Consider the following 24,182-nt stretch of genomic DNA (forward strand, 5'->3'; position numbering starts at 1 on the left):
GCTGCCAGGCAAGTCAGAATACACAACCACATTTCTTTGAGCACAAAGCCCATATTTCCCCTTATGGTACCAGGAAGCCATACCAGAAACGAGAGATGCTGTCCATCCCCATGGCTGCCTCTGATCTGGGGAATTAGGGATGGTGGGCAAGTAAGCACAAATGTCAACACTTTCTACTGAAATTTAGCGACTTCTTTCTTCATTATTCACTCTCTGGTTGTTAATAGTTTTTAAATTAGATTCCAGAGTTCTAAAAAAGTTGTTTCTATCAGTTTTTGACAGCTTAATCATTGCTTCAGTGGAGGTATGTATTTTTGAATTTCCATACTCTGGAACTTTTGGTGATGTCACTCTTTATTTTTAGGATCACAGTTGCATTGATGCTCTTTTTTTTTTATTTTTTAAAATTTATGTGTGTGTGAGAGAGAGCAAGCACGAGAGGGGGGGAGGGGCAGAGGGAGAGGGAGAAGCAGACTCCCTACTGAGCAGGGAGCCTGATGCAGGACTCTATCCCAGGACCCTGGGATCATGACCTGATCTGAAGGCAGATGCTTAACCGACTGAGCCACCCAGGTGCCCTGCATTGATGCTCTTACCAGAAACATCACATGTGTTTTATTAACAATAGAAAAATTAACCTAGACATTTCAAGGTTACCAATCAGGAAGATGATAGTAAACTTACTAGGTCTAGTACATCATAGATATTGTTAGTATTGATAATGTTAGGGATGTACATCTCCAGTCCACCACTTACTGGCTATGTGAATTTGGGCATAGCAACCTCACTGAGCCTCAGCATCTAGTCTGTAAAATGGGAATAATAGTAGATACCTTGTAGCATTGTAGTGAGAACGATATGAGATAATGTAGCATTGGACAGAAGACTAGCCAAATAGTGACTGCTTAGTGAATGGTAGCTTCTGTGGTTTTTACTAAAAAATGATTATAGCTATTTCTCATCCCCATTATTTGTAATGCAAAAGTACTTTTGCAAACCAAAAGCAGAATGAAAATATGAAAAGTAGATAAAATACTAACTACCCTGGCCTTCAGCGAATCTATTCTGTTGTGAGCTGAGCATCTCCAAGGACGAACTAAAATTGAAGCGTTTTTTGGGTGGATGATATTGGGAAGGCAGTCAATATATATCTTACCATTGCATTTGTATTTCTGTGATATTTATGCCTGCATCTGTTAGTTTTAGATTATAAACTCAAGTATAAGGATCATGCATTTAAAGTTTTTGTTGTGTACAATGTGTAAGATAATAACCTTTTGGTATTAAAACAGTGAATACAATTTAAGAAGGTTGATATGGCAATTTAGAGCAAGGTTTGTTTACTCTTGAAACAATCTAGAGTGACTTTAAGGCTTTTAAGCTTCTCTTTAAGGCATTTAGAAGAAAGTACAGCTCTTAAAATGCTTCTAAGAGAGCTGCCAGTTTTCTTCCTGGCATTATGTGAAAACAAGTGTTCTAGTCATTGTGTGAATTATGGTCACCTTATGGAATTTTCAAAGTGCAGTTGAAACGAGGAGTGGATATTTTTAGAAAAAAACTCTGACAGGTTTTCAGGGCTCAAATAGATATATGAGATAAATGAGAGAAAGAAAAATTAAGACATTTTTGTGTATTATATTTGAGAGGGTGTACAGTATCTTTTGAAAAGGTTATTTTTTTCTTATTTGAGAAGCTAATTCATTTGTTTGGGGCCCTAATTGTGTTACCAGAAATACATAGTTGTGTTTTACATCACATCTCTGTTTTATTAGACCATGAGGCAGTAATGGAATAGAGGTTAACAACCTTCTCAGGTTTGAGTGCTATTAGCCGTACTAAACTAATAATTAAAACATATGCAGATAGAAGAGAAAGAGAAATCTACCAACACATAAAAAGAGAGAAACAAAAAAGGAAGTAGCAAGGAGATAGAAAGGAGACACCCATGTTGAGGGCAGTGGCAGATTGCTGTCAGTCCCCCAAGGCCCATGTTTATCTACCTCTGTAGTAGAAATTAGCTTTCAATGTGCTAAAAAGAGACTTGATATGGATAAGCTGAAAGGAATTTAAAATTCACAAAACCAAATGCTTTATTTAAAATACCTTTTCCATCTAGTGCTTAACAGGAACTCATTAGGTATCATTTGTGGGCCCTGGAGTTGGGGTTGTGTTTACATCAATATTCTCTTACTCTGTACTTGTGTTATAAGCAAAGCTTATGCCATGTACTTCCTACCAAAAGACTGCCTGTTACTAGACTTTGTTGGAATGCTTATTAAGAAAACCAAGGTATTTTGGATATGATTTGCATAGCGAGTCTTGCAGAGTAACCAAGTAAATGAATATCCTATCTTGTATGAGTTTAGTATAGTTTTCCAGGTAACTGACTCATCAGCAGCAGTCTGACACATCCATAAGAAGTATTAAAGATAAATGAGCATTTATAGAAAAAAATAAAGTGGCAGGTCTGCTATTGGTTCAAATTGTCCAGCTAATGGAACTTAAATTTAAGAAATATGCTTGAGAGTTCTCTCCCAAGTCCATATTAGTAAACATAAAGACTGAAAGTTAAAACTGTTAAGTAGCAGAAAACAGGTTCAATTCCACTTTCTCAATTTCTTTCACATTATCTCATCATTCCCGCTATAGTGTGGAATGTGTGGTAACATCTCCATTTTGTGCACAAATATAGTAAGGCTAGGAATCTTAAAAGACTAAGTGATTCATACCAATTTCCTAAAGTTCTTGGGTTCTAATAAGCCAACTCAATGAAATAATCGATTATTAAACATGTCTAAAATGTATCCTTAGTGAATCACTCTAACAATAAAATTCTCTTTAGGTGTGCCCTAATTTCATGATTTAAAAGGACTTGGTTCTAAAGTTTTTTCTTACTTTAAAATTCCGTCATTGATTTTTATTGCCTTGAATTTGGCAAATACATTGTTCTTTGTTACATTATTAACAAACAGCATGGAATCTCACACACTTAGCTGAAATGTATGAAGCAGTGACCAAGTTTCATGATGACAGAAATGTCAAATAAGGTTGTTATATGAACGGAACAGTGTCTAAACTTACTTCACAGAAGTTGCCTAAAAAACTAAAAACTCTATGGAGGGTTTTTATGCTATGCGCTAAATAGGCCTTGCTGCTGGTGTTAAGCCCCCCAGAGATGTGAAAATTTGGTTGAGGAAGAGGGGAATTTTGTGGATATTGTTTGTTCATGAGTTGGTTTTCTGTGATGGTGGTGGTGGCAATTTTTTGGTGGAGGTGTTTTCATTTGCTTTGCTATGGCATTCACAGAATCTTTGGAGGCTGCAGGGATTTTAGAAGTCATCTAGAGCAAGATCGGCAATCTATGACCCTTGGGCCAAATCCAGTATGCCACCAATATTACTAGAAGGCCTCCGTGTTAAGAATTTTTTTTTTTTTACATTTGTTAACGGCTGGGAAAACCATCAGAAGAAGAATAATATTTTTGTGACATGACAGCAATTATATGAAATTCAAATTTCAGTGTCCCTAAACAAAGTTTTATTTGAACACAGCCACACTCATTTATTTATTATCTGTGATTGCTTTTGCACTACAATGACAGAGTAGTTGTGACAGAGATTATATGCCTACAGACCCTAAAATATTTACTGTCTGACCATTTAGAGAAAAAGTTTGCTAACCCCTGTTCTAAAGTCATCAAATTTGATAGCAGTGGAGTTCAGTCTGACAGTTTTATGGCTTAATGAATGAAGACTTGGGTGACAGGAGTTGTCTAAAATCCTTACGCTACACTGCCATTTATTCTATTAAGCGAGTATTTATTGAATATCTAACACAATGAAGGGAATCCTTTATCCTTCAACTTTTAGCTGAGAAATACCATTATAAAATCTAAGAAATCTGTCATATTTTCCCTTTCTCCTGCTCTTACCCTCTGTCTTTTCTCACTTCTTCCCCTGCTCTCCATTCCCATTCCCCTCCTCCCTTTTCTTTTATCTCCCTCTCAGCTAGTTTCTAGGCAGTTGGAAAGAAAACCAATTTTAAATAACATGTATCTCACACTTTCGTGCTTTTAAATTAGGTTAAGTGTAATTTTAAATTATAACACTTTCTCTTAAATTATTGAGAGCTTAATTTTAAATATTTTAAGTTTTGTAATGATCAGATTATAACAATATCCACACATGACTGTTTGATACTGTTCAGCATCACGTGCATCGTGGATGGATATTTGTAAACTTAGTTTTGTTTCCAAAGCTTCATGAATGAAGAATATATAATTGACTCCAAAATCCCTGATGGGTTGACAATTTATAAGTTGTTCTCTAATCTCTTTTTATTATTAGATAATTCTTCAAGTGTCATAAACCTTGAGTATACCTTAAATTATGAAGGTTAACTATTGTAAAAAAGTATACATTCGTATGTAGTCATTACTAAAGAAGTTATTTAATGGGTTTATTTTTAGTAAAGATTGAATTTTTACCTTAAAAAATACAGTTGTAATGGAATATGTTTCAGTTTTATTAGCCTCCTTGCTTAGTTCTTGGTCTCATTTACATGGAGGTAGTTTTGTCTGCCAAATTGATGGCTTTAGTGTTGATAATTATTTTATAAATGTTTATTTAATGTCTACACAGAGCAAGATATTCTGCCTATGCACTTGTCTATCAAGGGTTAATATTTTAAAAACATTTTTGAGTATAGTTGACACACAGTGTTACATTAGTTTCAGGTGTACAACATAGTGATTCAACTTCTCTATCCCTTATACTATGTTCACTACAAGTGTGGCTACCATCTATTACCATACAGCACTATTACAATATCACTGACTGTATTCTCTGTGCTGTGCCTTTTATTCCTATAGTGTATTCATTCCATAACTGGAGGCCTGTATCCCCCACAAGGATTAATATTTTTAATGATTAGTGGATGAATAGTGCTGATCTAAATGAGAGTATACATTATTATGTTCAGGGGCCACAGAATCCTTAAGTCTTAGGTTCTTCTAGAATTTATTTTTTTTCCTTAGGTAAAATAAACATAACTCTACAGCGTAAACTTTTTAACTTACCTACCTCTTCAAATGGACTGGCAGATTGTCATTTTCACTATACTGCATTTATTTGGTATCTGTGCACATTAGTCATTTCTGTTATCTTCATGGTTTGTTGCTTTGTGTGTGTTTCAAGGGATGGTGTAAATAAATTCAGATGCTAGATATATTGAGCAAATAAATTGTAATCTACTCAGTTAAGATTTTTAAAAACATGTTAATAATAGCATCCTTTCCATTTCATTTCATGAAAACCATAGAATTTCAGAGTTGGAAGGAACCTTAGAGGACATCTAATCCAGGCCTCTTAATTTTCAAATCAAGTTTCACAAAATTAATCATCTTGTTTTCTTTTGCTGCCTAAGACTACTTTTTTTAGTTTATTGAGTTATAATTGATGTATAATATTATATTAGTTTCAGGTGTACAACATAGTGATTCAATATTTGTATACATTGCACTGTAAGTCTAGTTACCATCTGTCACCATACACAGTTAAGACATTATTATTGGCAGTATCCCCCATGCTGCATATCAATTTCCCATGATTATTTTATAACTGGAAGTTTGTGCTTCTTAAAATTTTATAATTATTTTTGCTAGTCCTAAAATTGGAATTTTGATAGGGATTGCATAGAATCCATAGATTGCCTTGGGTATTATGGACATTTTAACAATATTAAGTTTTTGAAAATATGAGCAAGGAGTACCTTTCCATTTATTTTTATCTTCTATTTGTTTCATCAGTGTCTTAAAATTTTCCTTGTAAAGGAAGGTCTTTCATCTTTTTGGTTAAATTTATTTCTAGACATTTTGTTCTTTTTGATGTGATTGCAAATAGAATTTTTTTTCTTTATTTCTCTTTTTGATACCTTGTTATTAGGGTATAGAAACACAACAGATTTTTGTATGTCAATTTTATATCCTGCAGTTTTACTTAATTCAGTTATTAGTTCTAACAGTTTTTTGGTAGTCTTCTAAGGTTTTCTATGTAGAGTATCATGTCATCTGCAAATAGTGAAAGTTTTATTCTTTTCTGATTTGGATTTCTTTTTGTTGCCTGTCAATACTGTGTTGAGTAAAAGTCGGGATAGTTGGCATCCTTTTCTTGTTCCTGATCTTACAGGAAAAACTTTCAGCTTTTCACTGTTGAGTATATTAGCTGTGGGTTATTCATATATGGTCTTTAGTACATTGAGGTACATTCCCTCTATATCCAGCTTGTTGAGTTTTTAAACATAAATGGAATTTCAGTTTTGTGAAATGCTTTTCTGCATCTATTGAAATGGTCATATGGTTTTTCAAAAATTTTATTTAAATTCAATTAATTAACATAGTGTATAATTAGTTTCAGAGGTAGAGTTCAGTAATTCATCAGTTGCATATAACACCCAGTGCTCATTACAACACGTGCCCTCCTTAATGCCCATCACCCAGTTACCCCATCCCCCCACCCACCTCCCCTCCAGCAACCCTCAGTTTGTTTCCTATAGTTAAGAGTCTCTTATGGTTTGTCTCCCTCTCTGATTTCATCTTTTTCCCTCCCTTCCCCTATGATCCTGTTTTGTTTCTTAAATTCCACATATGAATGAAACCGTATGATAATTGTCTCTCTGATTGACTTATTTCGCTTAGCATAATACCCTCTAGTTCCATCCACGTTGTTGCAAATGGTAAGATTTCATTTTTTTGATGGCTGAGTAATGTTCCAGTGTGTGTGTGTGTGTGTGTGTGTGTGTGTGTGTGTGTGTACCACTTCTTTACCCATTCATCTGTTGCTGGACATCCATTAACATTGGAGTGCAGGTGCCCCTTCAGATCACTATGATTGGATCCTTTGGATAAATACCTAGCAGTGCAATTGCTAGGTCATAGAGTAGCTCTGTTTTTAACTTTTCCTTTTTTTTTTAAGATTTTATTTATTTATTTATTTGACAGAGAGGGAGAGAGCACAAGCAAGGGGGAGTGGCAGGCAGAGGGAGGTCGAAGCAGGCTCCCAGCTTAGCAGGGAGCCCGATGCAGGGCTGGATCCCAGGACTCTGGGATCATGACCTGAGCCAAAGGCAGATGCTTAAGTGACTGAACCACCCAGGCACCACCTTTTTTTTTTTTTTTAACTTTTTGAGGAAACTCCATACTATTTTCCAGAGTGTTCATGATTTTTATCTTTCATTTTGCTAACATTGTGTATCAAGTTGATTGATTTACCTATGTTGAACCATCCTTGCATCCCTAAAATAAATCCCACTTGATTGTGGTGTATGATCTGTTTAATGTATTGTTGAATTCAGTTTGCTAATATCTTGTTGAGGATTTTTGCATCTATGTTCTTAAGGGATATTGCCCATGGTTTTTGTTGTTGTTGACTGTTTTTTGTTTGTTTTTTGTTTTGTTGTATCCTTATGTGGTTTTGGTATCAGGGTACTGCCGGCCCTGGAAACTGAGTTTGGAAGCTTTCCCTCCTCTTCAGTTTTTTGGAAGTATTTTGGAATGATAGGTATTAAATCTTCTTTGAATATTTGGTAGAATTTGCTAGTGAAACCATCTGCTACAGGCCTTTGTTTGGTGGGTTTTGATTCCCGATTCAATTTTCTTACTAGAAATTGGTCTATTCAGATTTTCTCTTTCTTCATGATTCAGTCTTGGAAGACTGTGTTTCTAGGAATTTATACATTTGTTCTAGGTTGTTCAAATTTTTGGCATATAATTGTTCATCATAGTTTCCTCTGATCCTTTGTATTTCTCTAGTTATTGGTGTAACATATCCTGTTTCATTTCTGATTGTATTTATTTGATACCTCTTTTTTTGTGAATCGAGCTAAAGGTTTGTTAATTTTATCTTTTAAAAGAACCAGCTCTTAGTTTCATTGATTGTTTTTTTTCTATTGTCTTTTTGGACTCTATTTCATTATTTCTCCTCTGATTTTTATTATTTCCTTCTTTCTACTAACTTTGGGCTTTTTTTTTTTCTTTTTTGGTTTTTTTAGGTGTAAAGTTAGATCATTTATTTGAGATTTTCTCTTTTTTGAGGTAGGCCGGTAGTACCATGAAATTCCATCATAGAATCACTTTTCCTGCATAGGTTTGATATGTTTACATTTCTGTTTTCATTTAAGTATTTTTTTTAGTTCTCCTTTGACTTCTTCTATCACCCAGTGTTTGTTTAGTAACATGTTGTTTAATTTCCACATATTTGTGGTTTTTCCAGTTTTCTTATCATTGATTTGTAGTTTCATACCATTGTGGTTGGAAAAATGCTTGATATGATTTCAATCTTCTTAAATTTATTGAGACTTGTTTTATGTACTAACAGGTGATCCATCCTGGGTAATTTTCCATGTACTTTTGAGAAGGATGTGTATTCTGCTGCTTTTGGATGGAATGTTCTATATATATATGTATTTATTTTAGTCCATTTGGTCTAATAAGGCTGATGTTTCCGTATTGATTTTCTGTCTAGATGATCTATCCATTGATGTAAGTGGGGAATATTGTATTATTGAATTGCTTTTAATTTTTCCCTGTAAGTCTGTTAATATTTGCTTTATGTATTTTGATGGTCCTATGGTGAATGCTCATATATTTATGAATGTTATATCTTCTTACTGAATTAACTCCTTTGTTTATTTTGTGTACCCCTTATTGCTTTTTATTGAAGTCTTTGTTTTAAAGTCTGTTTTGTCTGATATAAGTATAGCTACACCAGCTTTCTTTTCATTTCCATTTTATGAAATATCTTTTTTCATCCCTTCAACTTTGTGTGTGTCCTTCTGAAGTGAGCTTCTTGTAGGCACAGTATACAGATGTTTTATTTTTTTAATCCATGTGACAACTCTGTTTTTTGATTAAAGAATTTAGTCCATTTACATTTAAAGTCATTGTTAATAGTTTGTACTTAATGCCTTTTTTTTTTTTCATTGTTTTCTCGTTGTTTTTATGGTTTCTCTCTGTTCCTTTCTTCTCTTTCTCTCTTCCCTTGTGGTTTGCTGAGTTTCCTTAGTATTCTGTTTAGATTCCTTTTTAATTTTCTTTTGTGTATTTGCTATAGGTTTTTACTTTATGTTTACTGTGAGGTTCCCCTATATCATTACACACACACACACACACACACACACACACGTCTATTTTGGTAGCAACTTAAATTTGAAAACATTTCAGAACTCCACATTTTTAACCCCCTTACATGTTATATTTTTGATCTTACTTTTTATATCTTTATTTTATGTATCCTTTATCTAATTATTGTAGTTTTAATTTCACTACTTTTGTCTTTTAACCATCTTAGTAGCTTTATAAGTAATCTACTTTTACTATATATTTACCTGTTTAGTGTGTTTTTTACTTTTATATGTATTTTTGTTATTAATCAGTGCCATTTCCTTTCAGCTTAAAGAAGTCTCTTAATATTTCTTGTAAGGACAATTTATTTTCTGTAGAATTCATTAGTTATCTGTCCTTCAAGTATGAATGATAACCTTGCTGAGGAGAGTACTCTTGGTTAGAAGTTTTTTTCTTTCAGCACTTTGAGTATGTCATGCCACTACCTTTAGCTCCTGACAGCCTTATGGGGTTTCTTTTGTAAGTAACAATTTGGTTTTTTCTTATTGCTTTTAAGATTCTTCATCTTTAACTTTTGACGTTTTAATTATAGTGTGTCTTGGTGTGGTTCTCTTTGGGTCATTTTATTGGGAACTCTCTTTGCTTCCTGGACCTAGATGTCTGTTTGCCTCCACAGTTGAGGAAAGGTTTCAGCCATTATTTCTTCATATAAGATTTCTGCTTCTTTCTTCCTTCTTCTTTGGGATCCCTATAGTGTGAATAAAATTCCACTTGATGTTGTTCTAGAGGTCCCTTAAGTTATATTCAATTTTTAAAATTATGTTTTCTCTGCCTGGCTGATTTTCATTACTTTATCTTCCAACTTGCTGATTCAGACTTCTGACTTGTCCAGTCAGATTTTGAAGCTCTCTAGTTTATTTTTCAGTTCAGTTATGGTAATCTTCAGTTTTGTGACTTCTGTTTGGTATTTTCTTATGCTTTCTCTTTGTTGAAGTTCTCACTGTGTTCATCCATTCTTCTCCCACTTTTGGTGAGCATCTTTAATGACCTTTATTTTGAATTCTTTAGCAGGTGGATTATTTATCTCTGTATCATCAAGATCATTTTGTGAGGTTTTGTCTTATTTTTTCATTTGGAACATATTTCTTTTTTTACTCATTTTGCTTGACTCTTTGTACGTATCTATTAGGCAAAACAGCTACCTTTCTAATTCTTGAAGGAGTCGTGTAGTGTAGGTGATGGCCCTTCTTGTTTAACGTTGCCCAAACTCTTGGTTGTCTTTTGAACCTTTGTGATTTTCTAAACCACCTGGCTTATTCTTGGTATGTTTCCTTTATGGTGTGCCAAGACCTGTCACTGATCTAAGGGGAGGAATCTAATTTAACACCTAGTTTCAGGCTGACGAAGTCAGACCTTTAGACAGTAGCTTTTGAAGTATGCAAATATATATAGTTCTGTGGGGCCACTATCATAATCCCTGCTGGCTAACAGATCAGGAGATCTGGAGTTGTCCCCTGGGTGACATTTTAAAAAATTAGGGCTCCAAACAAATATATAAGCTCTTTTCTGGTAATTCTTATTGAGCTGTAGCAAGGCCAGGGGTGTGCATAAGGATGCTGTCTTTTTGCTTACGTTCCCTGATAGCTCCTCCTCAACATCTGGATGTATACATATACATATAAGTGAAGTTTGTCCCTCAGACAAGCTTCAGGCTAAGTAAATTGGCCTTTTTTTTTTTTTTTTTTTTGGCAGGAAGGCTGTAGTTGTGTTTTAGTCTGCTGTCTGTACAGTGCCGTGGGGGTGGAGGCCTGCTAGGGACTGTCTTTCCAATTGTTATATTCCCTCAGAGCTCTGAAATGCCACCCCTCTTGGGACCAGGGCTAGGCAGTCAGGGGTGTCCTCTGTGTTTTACATGGGCCCACTTACTTTAGCAAGGCAGCTGGATGGTGTAGAAGTCAGGAAATGCCACTTGCCTGGTTCAGAAAGGCAGCAGGGAAAGATCTTGACTCTCTGTACTCGTGGGCTTCTGTATTGCAGCTACAGAGTACCCTGTCCTTCCCTGTGTGCTGCCTTTCGGCTGTGATTTGGAGAATGCCACAACTGCCTCTTGCCAGCCCCAGCCAGGGGGCAGGAGAGTGTCACAGTCACTCATGCTCACAGAGTTTAGCTAGGGAGTGGGAGAACTTTGTAACTGTTCATACTCACCTGCCCCAGCCATGGAGCAAGGGAGCACTGAAACTGCTCCCACTCTCTGGCCTCAGCAAGTGTCATGACCACTCATCCTGCCCATCCCAGCAAGTGGTGTGAGTGCCACATCTGTGCTTACCTGCCTGTGCTAGCAGTATATGTGGAGAGTGAAGTAATGGTGTGAACCAACATCTTTGTCCATGGAATATCTCAACTGTCCTCTGCGACTGGCAAAGCCCTCAGATCAGCAGATAAATCTCCCTCACAGATATTCTAGTCTCTTTTAAAACATCTGTTTCTTTGCTGTATCATGGGGGCTAGTAAGACCACAAGTTAGCCCTCTAAAAGAAGAATTTTAGTTTTCCATAGCACTTTGGGATCCCCTGACATCAGCCCATTCATGGTTTTACAAGCCGGATGTTCTGGAGTCTTGTCTTTCTGGTAGGGTACCCAAAGTGGGGCACCAAAACCTATCTTCTCTGAAAGAAGCACCTGTCTGGTGAGATTCCTACTTATTGTGTGTTGCTGAGAGGGAGGTTGGTTTTTGTGTCTCTGACTCTTCTACCCATCTCAGTGTGATCCTTTTATTCTTTTTGTGGAGAGCAGTTAATCCAATTTTCAGAGGGAAACGAACCATATGTAGTTGTAGATTTGGTGTGTCTGTGGGAGGAGAGGAGTACAGGATTTTCCTGTGCTGCCATCCTGGACTGCTTTTCTCCATCTCCATTTATATGTGAAAGAGTTTTTGTGATATAAATCCTTCATTCAGGGTTTTAAAAGTAGAGGTAGTCCATAACTTAAAAATGCACTGTATTTCAGAAGTATTTGTAAGTATATTGTTAAGAACCCAGAACATTTTTATATGAAGAATATTTATTTTTTATTGAAGTATAATTAACACACAATGTTATATTAGTTTCACTTGTGCAGCATACTGACTTGACAGTTCTATACATTACTCATTTCTCACAATGATAAGTGTAGTCACCATCTATCACCATACGATTTTATTACAATATATTTAAAAAAATTTTTTGAGTATAGTTAACACAATGTTACATTAGTTTCAGATGTACAGCATAGTGATTCAGCATCTCTATAGGTTATGCTACTCTCACTACGACTTTATTACTGATGTTGTACTTTTATTCCTATGACTTATTTATTACATAACTGGAAGTGTACCTCTTCATCTATATCAATTTTGCTGACTGACTGACCCACCTCTCCTCTGGCAACCGTCAGATTGTTCTTTGTAATTAAGAGTGTTTTTGTTTCTTTGTTTTGTTTTTTGGATTCTACATATAAGTGAATTCATATGATATTTGTCTTTCTCTGTCTGACATATTTCACTTAACCTCATACTCTCGGTCCATCCATGTTATTGCATATAGCAAAATCTCATTCTTTTTTATGAGTAATATTCTGTGTAAGAATATACCACATTTTTGGGGCGCCTGGGTGGCTCAGTCGTTAAGTGTCTGCCTTCGGCTCAGGTCATGATCCCAGGGTCCTGGGATCGAGCCCCGCATCGGGCTCCATGCTTGGCGGGAAGCCTGCTTCTCTCTCTCCCTCTCCCCCTGCTTGTGTTCCCTCTCTCGCTGTGTCTCTCTCTGTCAAATAAATAAATAAAATCTTAAAAAAAAAGAATATACCACATTTTTAAAATTTAAGTATGATTAACATACAATGTTATATTAGCTTCTGGTGTACAATATAATGATTCAAAAATTTTATGCATTACTCAGTCACAGTCCCCTTTATTTCACCCATGCCCCCCACTCACCTCCTCTCTGGCAGTCACCAATTTGTTCTTTGAGGTTTTCTTATTTCTCAAGGTAGGCCTATATTGGTATAATCTACCCTCTTAGAATAACTTTTACTTCATCCTAAAGATTTGGGACTCTTCTGTTATCATTTTCATTTATCTCTACATTTATTCTATTCCTCTTTGATTTCTTGGTTGACTCATTTCATTGTTTAGTAACATGTTATTTAGCCTCCATGTATTTGTGTTCTTTCCAGATTTTTTTCATTGATTTCTTGTTTCATACTCTTGAGGTCAGAAAATATGCATGATATGATTTCAGTCTTTTTAAATTTATTGGGACTTGTTTTGTGGCCTATCATGTCATATATTACAGAGAATGTACAATGTGCACTTGAAAAGAATGTGGATCTCACAGTTTTGGGTTGGATAGTTCTCTACCTATATGTTAGGTCCATCTGTTCTTATGTGTCATTTAAAGCCACTGTTTCTATGTAGATTTTCACTTTGGATGATGTATTCATTGATGTAAGTTGGGTGTTAATGTCCCCTATTATTACTGTATTACTGTCAATTTCTTCCTTTATGTCTTTTAATAATTTCTTTAAGTATTTAGGTGCCCCCACGTTGGTGCATAGATGCTTATAATTGTTATATTCTCATTTTGGATTGTTCCCTTTATCATTATGTAGTAACGACAGATGTTCTTTGTCTTGTGCTGCGTCTTTGTTTTAGAGTGTATTTTGTCTGATGTAAGTATTGCTGTCCTGGCTTTCTTTTTACTTCCACTTGCATGGTAAATGTTTTCCTTCCTTTCACTTTCAGTCTGCATGTGTCTTTAGGTTTGAAATAAGTCTCTTGTAGGTAGCATATAATTTTGTCTTGCTGTTTTGTCAGTTCAGTCACTGTATTTTTTGATTTGAGCATTTAGTCCATTTACATTTGAAGTAGTTAATGGTAGGTATGTATTGCCATTTTGTTACTTGATTTATGGTTGTTTTTGTAGTCTGTCTTCTTTCTTCTCTTGCTCTCTTCCTTGTGATTTGATGGCTTTCTTTAGTGTCATGCTTGGATTCCTTTTTCTTTGTTTTTTATTTTTTGTATATATGATTGGTTTTTGATTGTGGTTTCCATTTGGTTCATATATAACATCTTATGTGTATAGCAGTCTATACTAAGTTGATGGTTGGTTAAGATTGAACCCATTCTAAAAGTACTAAACTTTCACCCCTAACCCCCACATTTTATGTTTATGGTATTATATTTTACATCCTTTTATTTTGTGAATCCTTTGACTGATTATTATAGATTTAATTGATTTTACAGCTTTTGCACTTTAACCTTCATGCTGGTTTTATCAGTGAGCCATCCAAGTGCCCCTGCTTGGTTCTTTTTTATATTTTCTCTCTTTGTTGAAGGTCTCACTGAGATCCTCTGCTCTTCTCAAGCCCACTGAGTATGACCATTACTTTGTATTCTTTATTAGGCATATTGTTCATCTTTGTTTCATTTAGCTCTTTTGCTGTGGCTTTGTCCTGTTCTTTCATTGGGACATATTTCTCTGTCTTCTCACTTTGTATAGCTCTTGGTTTGTTTCTGTTTATTAGGAATGTCGGCTACATCTCCTGATCTTTAAAGTAGTGGCCTTTTTCAAAAGAACTCTACAGTTCCCTGTAATGCAGTGACCCCTGTTCATAAGAACCAGATGCTGGTATGTCCTTTGTGGGTGGCGTTGGCCCTACCTCAGAGGCTAAGTCACATTCACCCTCAATCTAGTCATTATAGTTGCTCACTTTGCCAGTTTGGGGATCACTGAGCAGGATTTGTGTCTTTGTTGTTAAATGGGCTTGTCTGGACATGTTGCAGACTTGTTGGGTGGTGTCATTGGTCAGAACAGATGCCTCCCCTTACTCCCATCTGCCAGGACAGCAGTTGCACTCATTGGCAGGATGGTCTCCCTGTGCTGCCTCCAGGGAGACTTTCATTGGTGCGTGTGGCTAGTAGTACTCAGACCAGATTTCTGCCCCGAGGCTTTTTTGGGTTGCAGTCACAGGGAACTGTAGGATGCTCTCTCTGCGATGCCCCCTGGGACTTTTTTGTTGGTGGGGCAGGGCAGCAGTCAGATCAGGTGCCTACCCACAGTCCATCTGCCAGGGCTGCAGTCATCCCAAACTGCAGGGCACTCTCCTTTAGCTGCCAGGAATACGATTCAGCTGCTCAGACTGGGCTCACAGTTGTATGTGGTCATCTTCCTTAGGGCAGGAGTCACTTTGTAGTGGCACCAGTCACATTCAGGGTTGATTGTTGGGTGTTTGGGGGCAGGAGCTGCTTCAGAGGGATGCCTGCCAAGTGGACCAAGTTGGATGGGGCAGATAAGCAGGAGAACTCAGGTGTGAGGCATGTGCTAGCAAGATAGAGTGTTCTTGTTCATTCCCTCACGTATCTGGCCATCAAGCCTGGGGTTTGGGGAGAGAAAGCATGATCGCTAGCGCTTGTTCTTAGAGAAGTGTGCTGAAGATCCCTATCCCCACCAGCACACATTCTGTAACTAATGAATAAATGCCCTTTATATTTATCCTAGGTGCATTTTAAACTGCTGGTTCTGTGCTGTGTCTTGGTTGGGTTATTTTTTATGCGGGCTCTTTAAGGGCAGGCACTCAGTTTCCTATGGCCCTCTGGCTCCCCTGGAGCTAAACCGGTTTTAAAGTACCCAGAGTTTATCCCCACTGATTGTAAAAACTCATGAAGTTAAGCCCCACTGGTTAAGTCTCACTGGGGGTTTGGTTCTCAACTGCATCTCTGTCCCTCCTACCCTTTTTTATGTGACCTTTTCTCTAAGATTAACTGTGGAAAGTCTTTTCTGTCAGTCTTCAGATCATTTTCAGAGTTAGTTTCACAGGTGTAGCTATTATCTTGGTGTGTCCACGGGAAAAATTGAGCCCAGGATCCTCCTGCTCTGCCATTTTGCCAGTAGTTGAAGCCACATCTTTTTTATCTATTCATCTATTGATGTACACTTGGGCTGTTTCCAAATCTTGGCTACTGTAAATAGTAGTGAAATAAACATAGGGGTACATATATCTTTTCAAATAAGTTTTTGTTTTCTTTGAGTTCAATACCCAGTAGTGGCATTACTGGATGATACGGTATTTCTGTATACCGTGGTTTTCCACAGTGGTTGCACCAATTTATATGAAAAAGTTTTCGGTCTCCTTCTCTCTGTCTTATTCTAGGATTCCTATAATGCAAATGCTATTATGTTTGATGATGTTGCACTGTCCCTTAGCTTATTATTTATTCTTTTTGCTCTTCAGCTTGGTTACTTTCCATTACCTTGTCTAATAGATTGATGATTAATTCTTCTGCATCCTCTAATCTGCTGTTGATTCCCTATAGTGTTTTTTTTTTTTGCTTCAGTTACCAAATTTTTCAGATATGAGTAGTTCTTTTTATATTTTCAGTCTCTGTTGAAATTCTCAATGTGTTTATCCACCCTTTTCTCAAGTCCAGTGAGTATCTTTATGGCCATTACTCTGAATTCTTTATCAGGCATATTGCTTATCTCCATTTCATTTAACCTTATAGTGTGATTTTGCCTTGTTCTTTAATTTGGGAAATATTCCTATTTCCTCTGGGGTGGGGCATGCAGTGCTAGCAAGGTAGATGGAGAGTGTTAGTGCTGGCTCTCGCAAACATTCAGCTTTCTAGGCTGGGAGAGGAAGAGAAGTGGCACATGCCAGCACTTTTGTTCCTAGAGAAATCTGCAGATCATTTCCTGTCCATTCTAAGATTAGTCAATAAATCTTCACTTATACCCCAGGTGCTTTTTAAACTGCTGCTCCTGTGCTGTGTCTCAGGCTGAGTTATTTAGTATGCTGACACTTTAAGGCTACAGACTGGGTTTCCTATCACCCTCAGGCCTCCTGGAGTTAAGCCCTGTTGGTATTCAAAGCCAGACTTGATGGGGACTTCCCTGTGTGGGTTCCCAGTGGTGGAGATTCCTGAGTATGGGATCTGATGCTCTTCTTTTCACTGCTTGTGATGTCCCCTCCCATTTGTGGTTAGTTGTGCTGGGGGTTTAGTTCCCAACCATGTCTCCACCCATTTTACCCTTTTCTATGTGGCCTTCTGTCTACAATTAACTGTGGAAGGTCAGTCCTGTCAGTCTTCATTCAGGTCCTTTACAGAGTTAACACATAGATGTGGCTGTTACCTCAGTATGTTTGTAGGACAAGTTGAGCTCAGGATCCTCCTATTCTGCCATCTTCCCTGAGTCTAATTGAAACAATATTTTAAGTGGAGGGACTAGCCCTCAGAAGAAGTTAACCCATTATGTGACCATTATTTTTTCTTGTGTAATGAAAGATTTTAAATAATCAATGCTGATTCTCTCTGAGGAATAAGAAGCAGTTAACATAGAAGAGCATGTCAGGGGTTTCTTTTTATCTGTTATTTCTTAGGCTGGATACTGACTATACCTGTGTTCATTTTATTGTTTCTGAACTTTTTATGTGCTTGAAATAGTTTATAATTTTAACAATGCTATTTTAGTACTAGAAGTTCAATTTGAATATGAACAGTTTAAAATTATTCACCTTGAATCCTGATGCTTATGGGACAAAATGGTTTGATTAAAGAAGTTTAAAGAGATAACTGGAAATTCTGAAGGGGTTTATAGATACTTTCAAGAGTCTATATTTTATGGTAAGTTGTTTTAATTTTAACCAACAACACTTGAGAATGTATGTTTTTGCTATCAATTTAAGTGTATTACCAACATTCACCTGTTAGCTATTGGCCATATCCAGGCATCATTTTGAGAGAGGAAAGAAGAAGGTGGATAGTTATTTACTTGAGATAACTGGGCAAAGTTTGAAAGGCAAAGAAGATTAAATTCATATAAATGTGCAAACATGTGCAAGATCTTCCTTGACGTCTAGTTACTTGAACTGGGAGCTTATGGAAAACAGGAAATTTGAGAGTAAAGACTGTATGAGGTATGAGTATGGAAAAAGTCAGGGAGGGTAACAATTGAGTTAAGCCCCAGAAAGGTACCAGTGACAGTGGATGGCTTGTGGAGTTTGAGGAGAGTGGAGTCATGTAGGAGCTTGGGTTTGGCAAGTCAGTGTGCAAACACCCATTAGTATTTTTGAAGTTTTTATAGTTCAGGGTATGTATTATATATATATTCATAAACATACATAAGCAGGAATGTACTACTGTTCATTACATTTTGGAAAACAACGGAGTTAATTTTCTCAATAATTTGGTTAGCTCTTTTGTATATGGATGTTATTTTTTGGTTGATTTGACTTTTTTCTATTTTGCAGTGTACAACATTAACATTCATACTGAGACATTAATCCATTTGTACAATGTATTTATAGCTAATGGAAAGCCTAAGTATTATCTGCCATTTAGGAGAGATTTGACCTAAAAACCACATTTCTCCCTCACTAAATTGATGGTGCATTTCAGAAGGATGTATGTGCATTTTACAGATGTCTCTGGTAACCATGGAGAGGTTGTTTATTCTGCCTGCTATCAACTCCACATTTTGAACAATATTAAAACAGATACTTGGCTCAAGGAATCTTTCGTTAGAGGCCGTCTGCTAGTTACATAGAAGTATTTGGCAAAACTGATCTTAGGACCACTCTTTAAATTTAGCATTTAGATTAATGCTAAACAGGGAACAGATACAAGGTGTAGAACATAGTAAAATACAGTAAAGGGAATTAGTAAAGGGAGGAGTGTTTGAAAAGTGCATAAAAGCCATTTAAGAAAGAATTGGGGGGCACCTGGGTGGCTCAGTTGTTAAGCGTCTGCCTTCGGCCCAGGTCATGATCCCAGGGTCCTGGGATCGAACCCCCCATCGGGCTCCCTGCTCCGCGGGAAGCCTGCTTCTCCCTCTCCCACTCCCCCTGCATGTGTTCCCTCTCTCACTGTCTCTCTCTGTCAAATAAATAAATAAAATCTTAAAAAAAAAGGAAGAAAGAATTGGGGTTGAAGACTTTGAGGGCTTTAGGAAAAAAAGACAAGCCTAGATTAAAAGAAGGAAAAAAGAAAATACATTTGACACTTTAAATAAGTGATGCAATTACTTAATACCTGACCACACATTTTATTTATTTTTTTATCTTTTTAGGCATGTATAAAAGCATAATTATCTCTCTAATATTCGTTGTGGTTTTGGATTTATGTACATTTATGGGCAATACAAGAAATCTTTTAAGTTTATTCCTAGGTATCTTATTCTTTTTGGTGCAGTTGTAACCAGGATTGTTTTCTTAATTTCTCTTTATGCTACTTCATTATTAATGTATAGAATTGCAGGAGATTTCTGTGTATTAATTTTGTATCCTGTGACTTTATTGAATTTATCAGTTCTAGTCATTTTTTGGTGCTTTGGGTTTTTTTATATATAATATTCTGTCATCTGCAAATAGTGAAAGTTTTACTTCTTCCTTACCAATATGGATGCCTTATTTATATTCTTTTTGTTGTCTGATTGCTGTGGCTAGGACTTCTAGTACTATGTTGAATAAAAGTGGTGAGAGTAGACACCCTTCTTTATGTTGTTCCTGATCTTAGAGGAAAAGCTCTCGGTTTTTCACCATTGAGTATGATGTTAGTTCTGCATTTTTCATATATATCATTTATCATGTTGAGGTATGTTCTCTTTAAACTTACTATTGAGAATTTTTTTATCACGAATGGATGTAGTCCTTTGTCAAATGCTTTCTCTGAATCTATTGAAATGATCTTATGGTTTTTATCCTTTCTCTTGTTAATGGGATGTATCCTGTTGATTGATTTGTGAATATTGAACCACCCTTGCATCACTGGAGTAAATCCCACTTGATCATGGTGAATGATTTTTTTAAAAGATTTTATTTATTTATTTGACAGAGGGAGACAGTGAAAGAGGAAACACAAGCAGGGGGAATGGGAGAGGGAGAAGCAGGCCTCCCGCTGAGCAGGGACCCCGATGCAGGGCTCGATCCCAGGACCCCGGGATCACGACCTTGAGCTGAAGGAGACACTTAATGACTGAGCCACCCAGGCGCCCCTGATTTTTTTAATATATTGTTGGATTTGCTTTGCTAGTATTTTGTAAAGGATTTTTGTATCGTTCATCAGGGATATTGGCTTGTAGTTTTCTTGTTTGTGTTTGTCTTTATCTGGTTTTGGTATCAGCAATGTTTGGCCCCATAGAATGAATTTGGAAGCTTTCCTTTTTCTTGATTTTTATGAATAGTTTGAAAAGAATAGGTATTAAATCTGTTTTAAATGTTTGATAGAATTCACCATCTGGTCCTGGGCTTTTTTGTTGGGAGGTTTTTGATTACTGATACAATTTCCTTGCTCATAATCGGTCTGTTCAAATTTTCTCTTTCTTTCTGAGTTAGTGTTGGAAGGTTATATGTTTTAGGAATTTATCTATTTGTTCTAGTTTGCCAAGTTATTGGCATATAAGTTTTCATATTATTCTCTTGTAATCCTGTATTTCTGTGGTGTCAGTCGTTATTTCTCCTTCAGTTCTGATTCATTTGAGTCATCTCTCTTTTTTTCTTGATGAGTCTGCACTAGGGCTTATCAATTTTGTTTATCTTCTCATAGAACCAGCTCCTGGTTTCATTGATCTGTTCTATTGTTTTTTTAGTCTCTGTTTCCTTTATTTCTGGTATAATTTTTTTATTTATTTCCTTCTACTTGCTTTGGGCTTTGCATGTTCTTCTTTTTGTAACTCCTTTAGGTGTAAGGTTAGGTTGTTTATTTTAGATTTTTCTTGTTTCCTGAAGTAGGCCTCTATTGCTATAGGCTCTCCTCTTAGTACAGCTTTTCTGCATCTCAAAGATTTTATACTCCTGTCATTTCATTTTCCTTTATCTCCATGTAATTTTTTGATTTTCTCTTTGATTTCTTGGTTGACCATTCATTGTTTAGTAGCATGTTATTTAGCCTCCATGTATTTGTGTTCTTTTCAAATTGTTCTTGCTACTGATTCCTCGTTTCATGCCGTTGTGGTCAGAAAATATGCATGATAATGACTTCAGTCTTAGAATTTGTTGAGACTTGTTTTGTGGCCTAGCATGTGATCTGTCCTGGAAAATATTCCATGTGCACTTGAAAAGAATGTGTACTGTGCTCTTTTTGGATGGAATTTTGTATATATATTATGTATATCATGTGGGAAACCCCATAAGGCTATCAACTGATTTCTCATCAGAAACATTGCAGTTAATAAGAAAGTGGCATGATGTATTTAAAGTGCTGAAAGGAAAATATCTGCAACCAAGAATACTTTACCCAGCAAGGTTATCATTCAGAATAGAAGGACAGATAAAGTGTTTCCCAGATAAACAAAAACTAAAGCAGTTCATAACCTTTAAACTGGCCTTCAAGAAAAATTAAAGGGAACTCTTTCAATGGAAAGAAAGGGCCATAATCAGGAGTAAGAAAATTATGAAAGGAAAAAAATTCACAAGTAAATGCAAACATAAAATAAAAGTACAAGATTAATAACTTATAAAATCAGTATGGAGGTTAAATACAAAAACATTCAAGTCAGTTACATATTCAAAAATCAGTCAAAGGATTCACAAAATAAAAGGATATAAAGTATGACATCATATACATAAAATGTGGAGGTGGTAAAAAATTGAGTACTTTTAGAATGGGTTTGATCTTAAGCGACCACTAACTGAGTATAGACTGCTACACACTTTAGATGTTATATATGAACTTAATGGTAACAACAATTCCCAAACGTGTAGTAGACACACAAAAAATAAAAAGAAAAGAATCCAAGCATAACACTAAAGAAAGCCATCAAACCACAAGGGAAGAGAGCAAGAAAAGAAAGGAAGAGAAAAGAACTACAAAAACAACTGTAAAACAAGTAACAAAATGGCAATTAAGTACACACCTGTCAATTGATCTAAATATAAATGGACTGAATGCTCCAATTACAAGACATAGGGTGACTGAATTGACAAAATTGCAAGACCCATCTGTATGCTTGCTATAAGAGATTCCATTCAGACCTAAATACATATGTGGGTTGATAGTGAAGGTCTGGAAAAACATTTATCATGCAACTGAAGTGAAAGGAAAGCTGGGGTAGCCATACTTATATCAGACGAAATACACTTTAAAGCAAAGACTGTAACGAGATACAAAATAGAACACTACATAATTATAAAAGGAACAATCCAGATTGAGAATATAACAATTATAAATATCTATGCCAACATGGAAGCATCTAAATATATAAAGCAACTATTAAGAGACATGAAGAAATTGGTAGTAATACAGTAATAGTAGAGAACATTAACACCACACTTACATCAGTGAATAGATGAACTAGTCAGAAGGTCAAGAAGGAAATAGTCACTTTCAATAACATTTAGGCCAGATGGACCTAACAAATATATACAGGAGAGTAGAGGAAATCTTTTAATATTAATTGTTTACTATGAAAATTTTTCCTCCTTTTTTTTTCTTCTGCAGATCCCAGAGTCATTTAGACATACTACATGGCAGAGACTGGGAAAAGGCAACTCAAGACAGATATTAGATGTTACCAGGGTAAGATTAAGCAGATACTTCTACGTATAACTCAAAAAATTAGCAAGCCCTTTGAGCATTTTCAAATTTATACTACATATTTTGTGTTTCTCATTTCTTTCTAAATACTTTTCATTTTTTTCTAAATACTGAGAGATGAATAAGAAATTATGTTCCTGCTAGTAGAAATAGGGATAGATATCTTGATTATTTTTCTACTCCTGGAGAACTCTGTCAGAATCTCTTGAGATCAGTGCCAGCTACAGTAACATTTTTAGAATGCTTTTATAAATGTAATGGCAGCTTGTTGACACTTAAATTTTTCCCAGTAATTTGTATGTGATATATGGAATGCTTGTAAGCTTTGCAAGTGAGTGAAGTTCCTTTACCTTAGAAGATGTTCAGATGGCAGAGTATCAAGGGACTCTAAGCTTATTAGAGCCTGATACTTAGTTTACTTGTTGAGAAGGGTTATTTTTCATTGTTAATGTAAGTGAAAGACAACTTTAAAATTTCTCAGTGCTCTAAAATTATACAGGCAATTCTTCAAGAGAGAAAAAGGCTAGAAAATTAGAAGACAACCTAAACCCTGAGTACTTCCTTTATTATTTCTTTTTGATTAACAATTATTTGCCATTACAAGGTACAAGGCGTTGTTCTAATTTATGCAGAGGCTGTAAAAGTGAATTACATTTCAAAATCTTTTGCTTTGTCAAAGACCTCATTATCTTGTGTGGTATTCATCAGACCCCTTGATAAAATTTGTTGCTTAGTCTTTTAGATGGAAAAAGATGTCACAAAAAGATATTGTCAGACCAAAATTTATATTTTGATGTTTTCCCCTTAAAAATGCTTTAAGATTGTTGATCCAAGAATTAATAACCCATTTACAATTATTTTTTTGTTTTAAACTGGTGTGAATAAGAAGGCACTTTTGCTTTTTGTGATTCCATTTTCGTAGCTTGGCCCAGAGCTTTGGCGTTGATACACATTTGTGTTTATAAAGAACTTGCTGTTCATTAATTCATTAATTATTATTATTATGGCTGCTGAAGGAGCATTATTATATGTATTTCTTTCATTAAGTATGTTTTAATTGAGGAAAACCTTTAAATATTAGCAAGTTTAAATTTTGAGCCTAATCTTTACTGTCTTTATGAACTATTTTATTTTCTCAAATGACTATTATATTTTCTCCAGTAAAACTTTTATGTTTATCTAACCTAAGAACCAGTCTTACTTAAGGCCTTTTTTAAAAGTAGGCAAGATGTTTGCATATTTTCAAGGCTAGTTGGGAGATTTATAGATAGCTCTGTTCTATAAGCTAATTCATTAAGCATTGAAATCTACCCTGCCCATGTGCAAGACACTGTGGTATAGGCCATGGGAGATACAAGGATAAAAGAGGCTGTCTTTAATTTCAAGAAATTTACCATGTAATAAGAAAGACAAAACATGCATGCATATCACTATAGCATATGACAGACAGGAAGTATTAAAAATACACACACATACACACACACATATGAGCAAGAA

General features: G+C 35.8%; 1 protein-coding gene across 2 annotated transcripts in view; it reads left to right on the forward strand.

Moving 5' to 3' along the window:
* The window catches only part of ABCB7 (ATP binding cassette subfamily B member 7), a 162,001-nt gene that overhangs the window by 68,288 nt on the left and 69,531 nt on the right, over positions 1 to 24,182 (forward strand). The window contains exon 2 of one of the 2 annotated variants that reach the window (XM_032387827.1): positions 22,590 to 22,667. The exons of the other annotated variant lie outside the window; for it this stretch is intronic. Coding sequence (XP_032243718.1) covers positions 22,590 to 22,667 — 78 coding nt within the window. The remainder of the gene's footprint in view (positions 1 to 22,589; positions 22,668 to 24,182) is intronic. 2 annotated transcript variants of the gene reach the window in all.

Source organism: Phoca vitulina, unplaced genomic scaffold (assembly GCF_004348235.1).
Source record: "Phoca vitulina isolate PV1807 unplaced genomic scaffold, GSC_HSeal_1.0 scaffold51, whole genome shotgun sequence".
NCBI classification, from domain to species: Eukaryota; Metazoa; Chordata; class Mammalia; order Carnivora; family Phocidae; genus Phoca; species Phoca vitulina.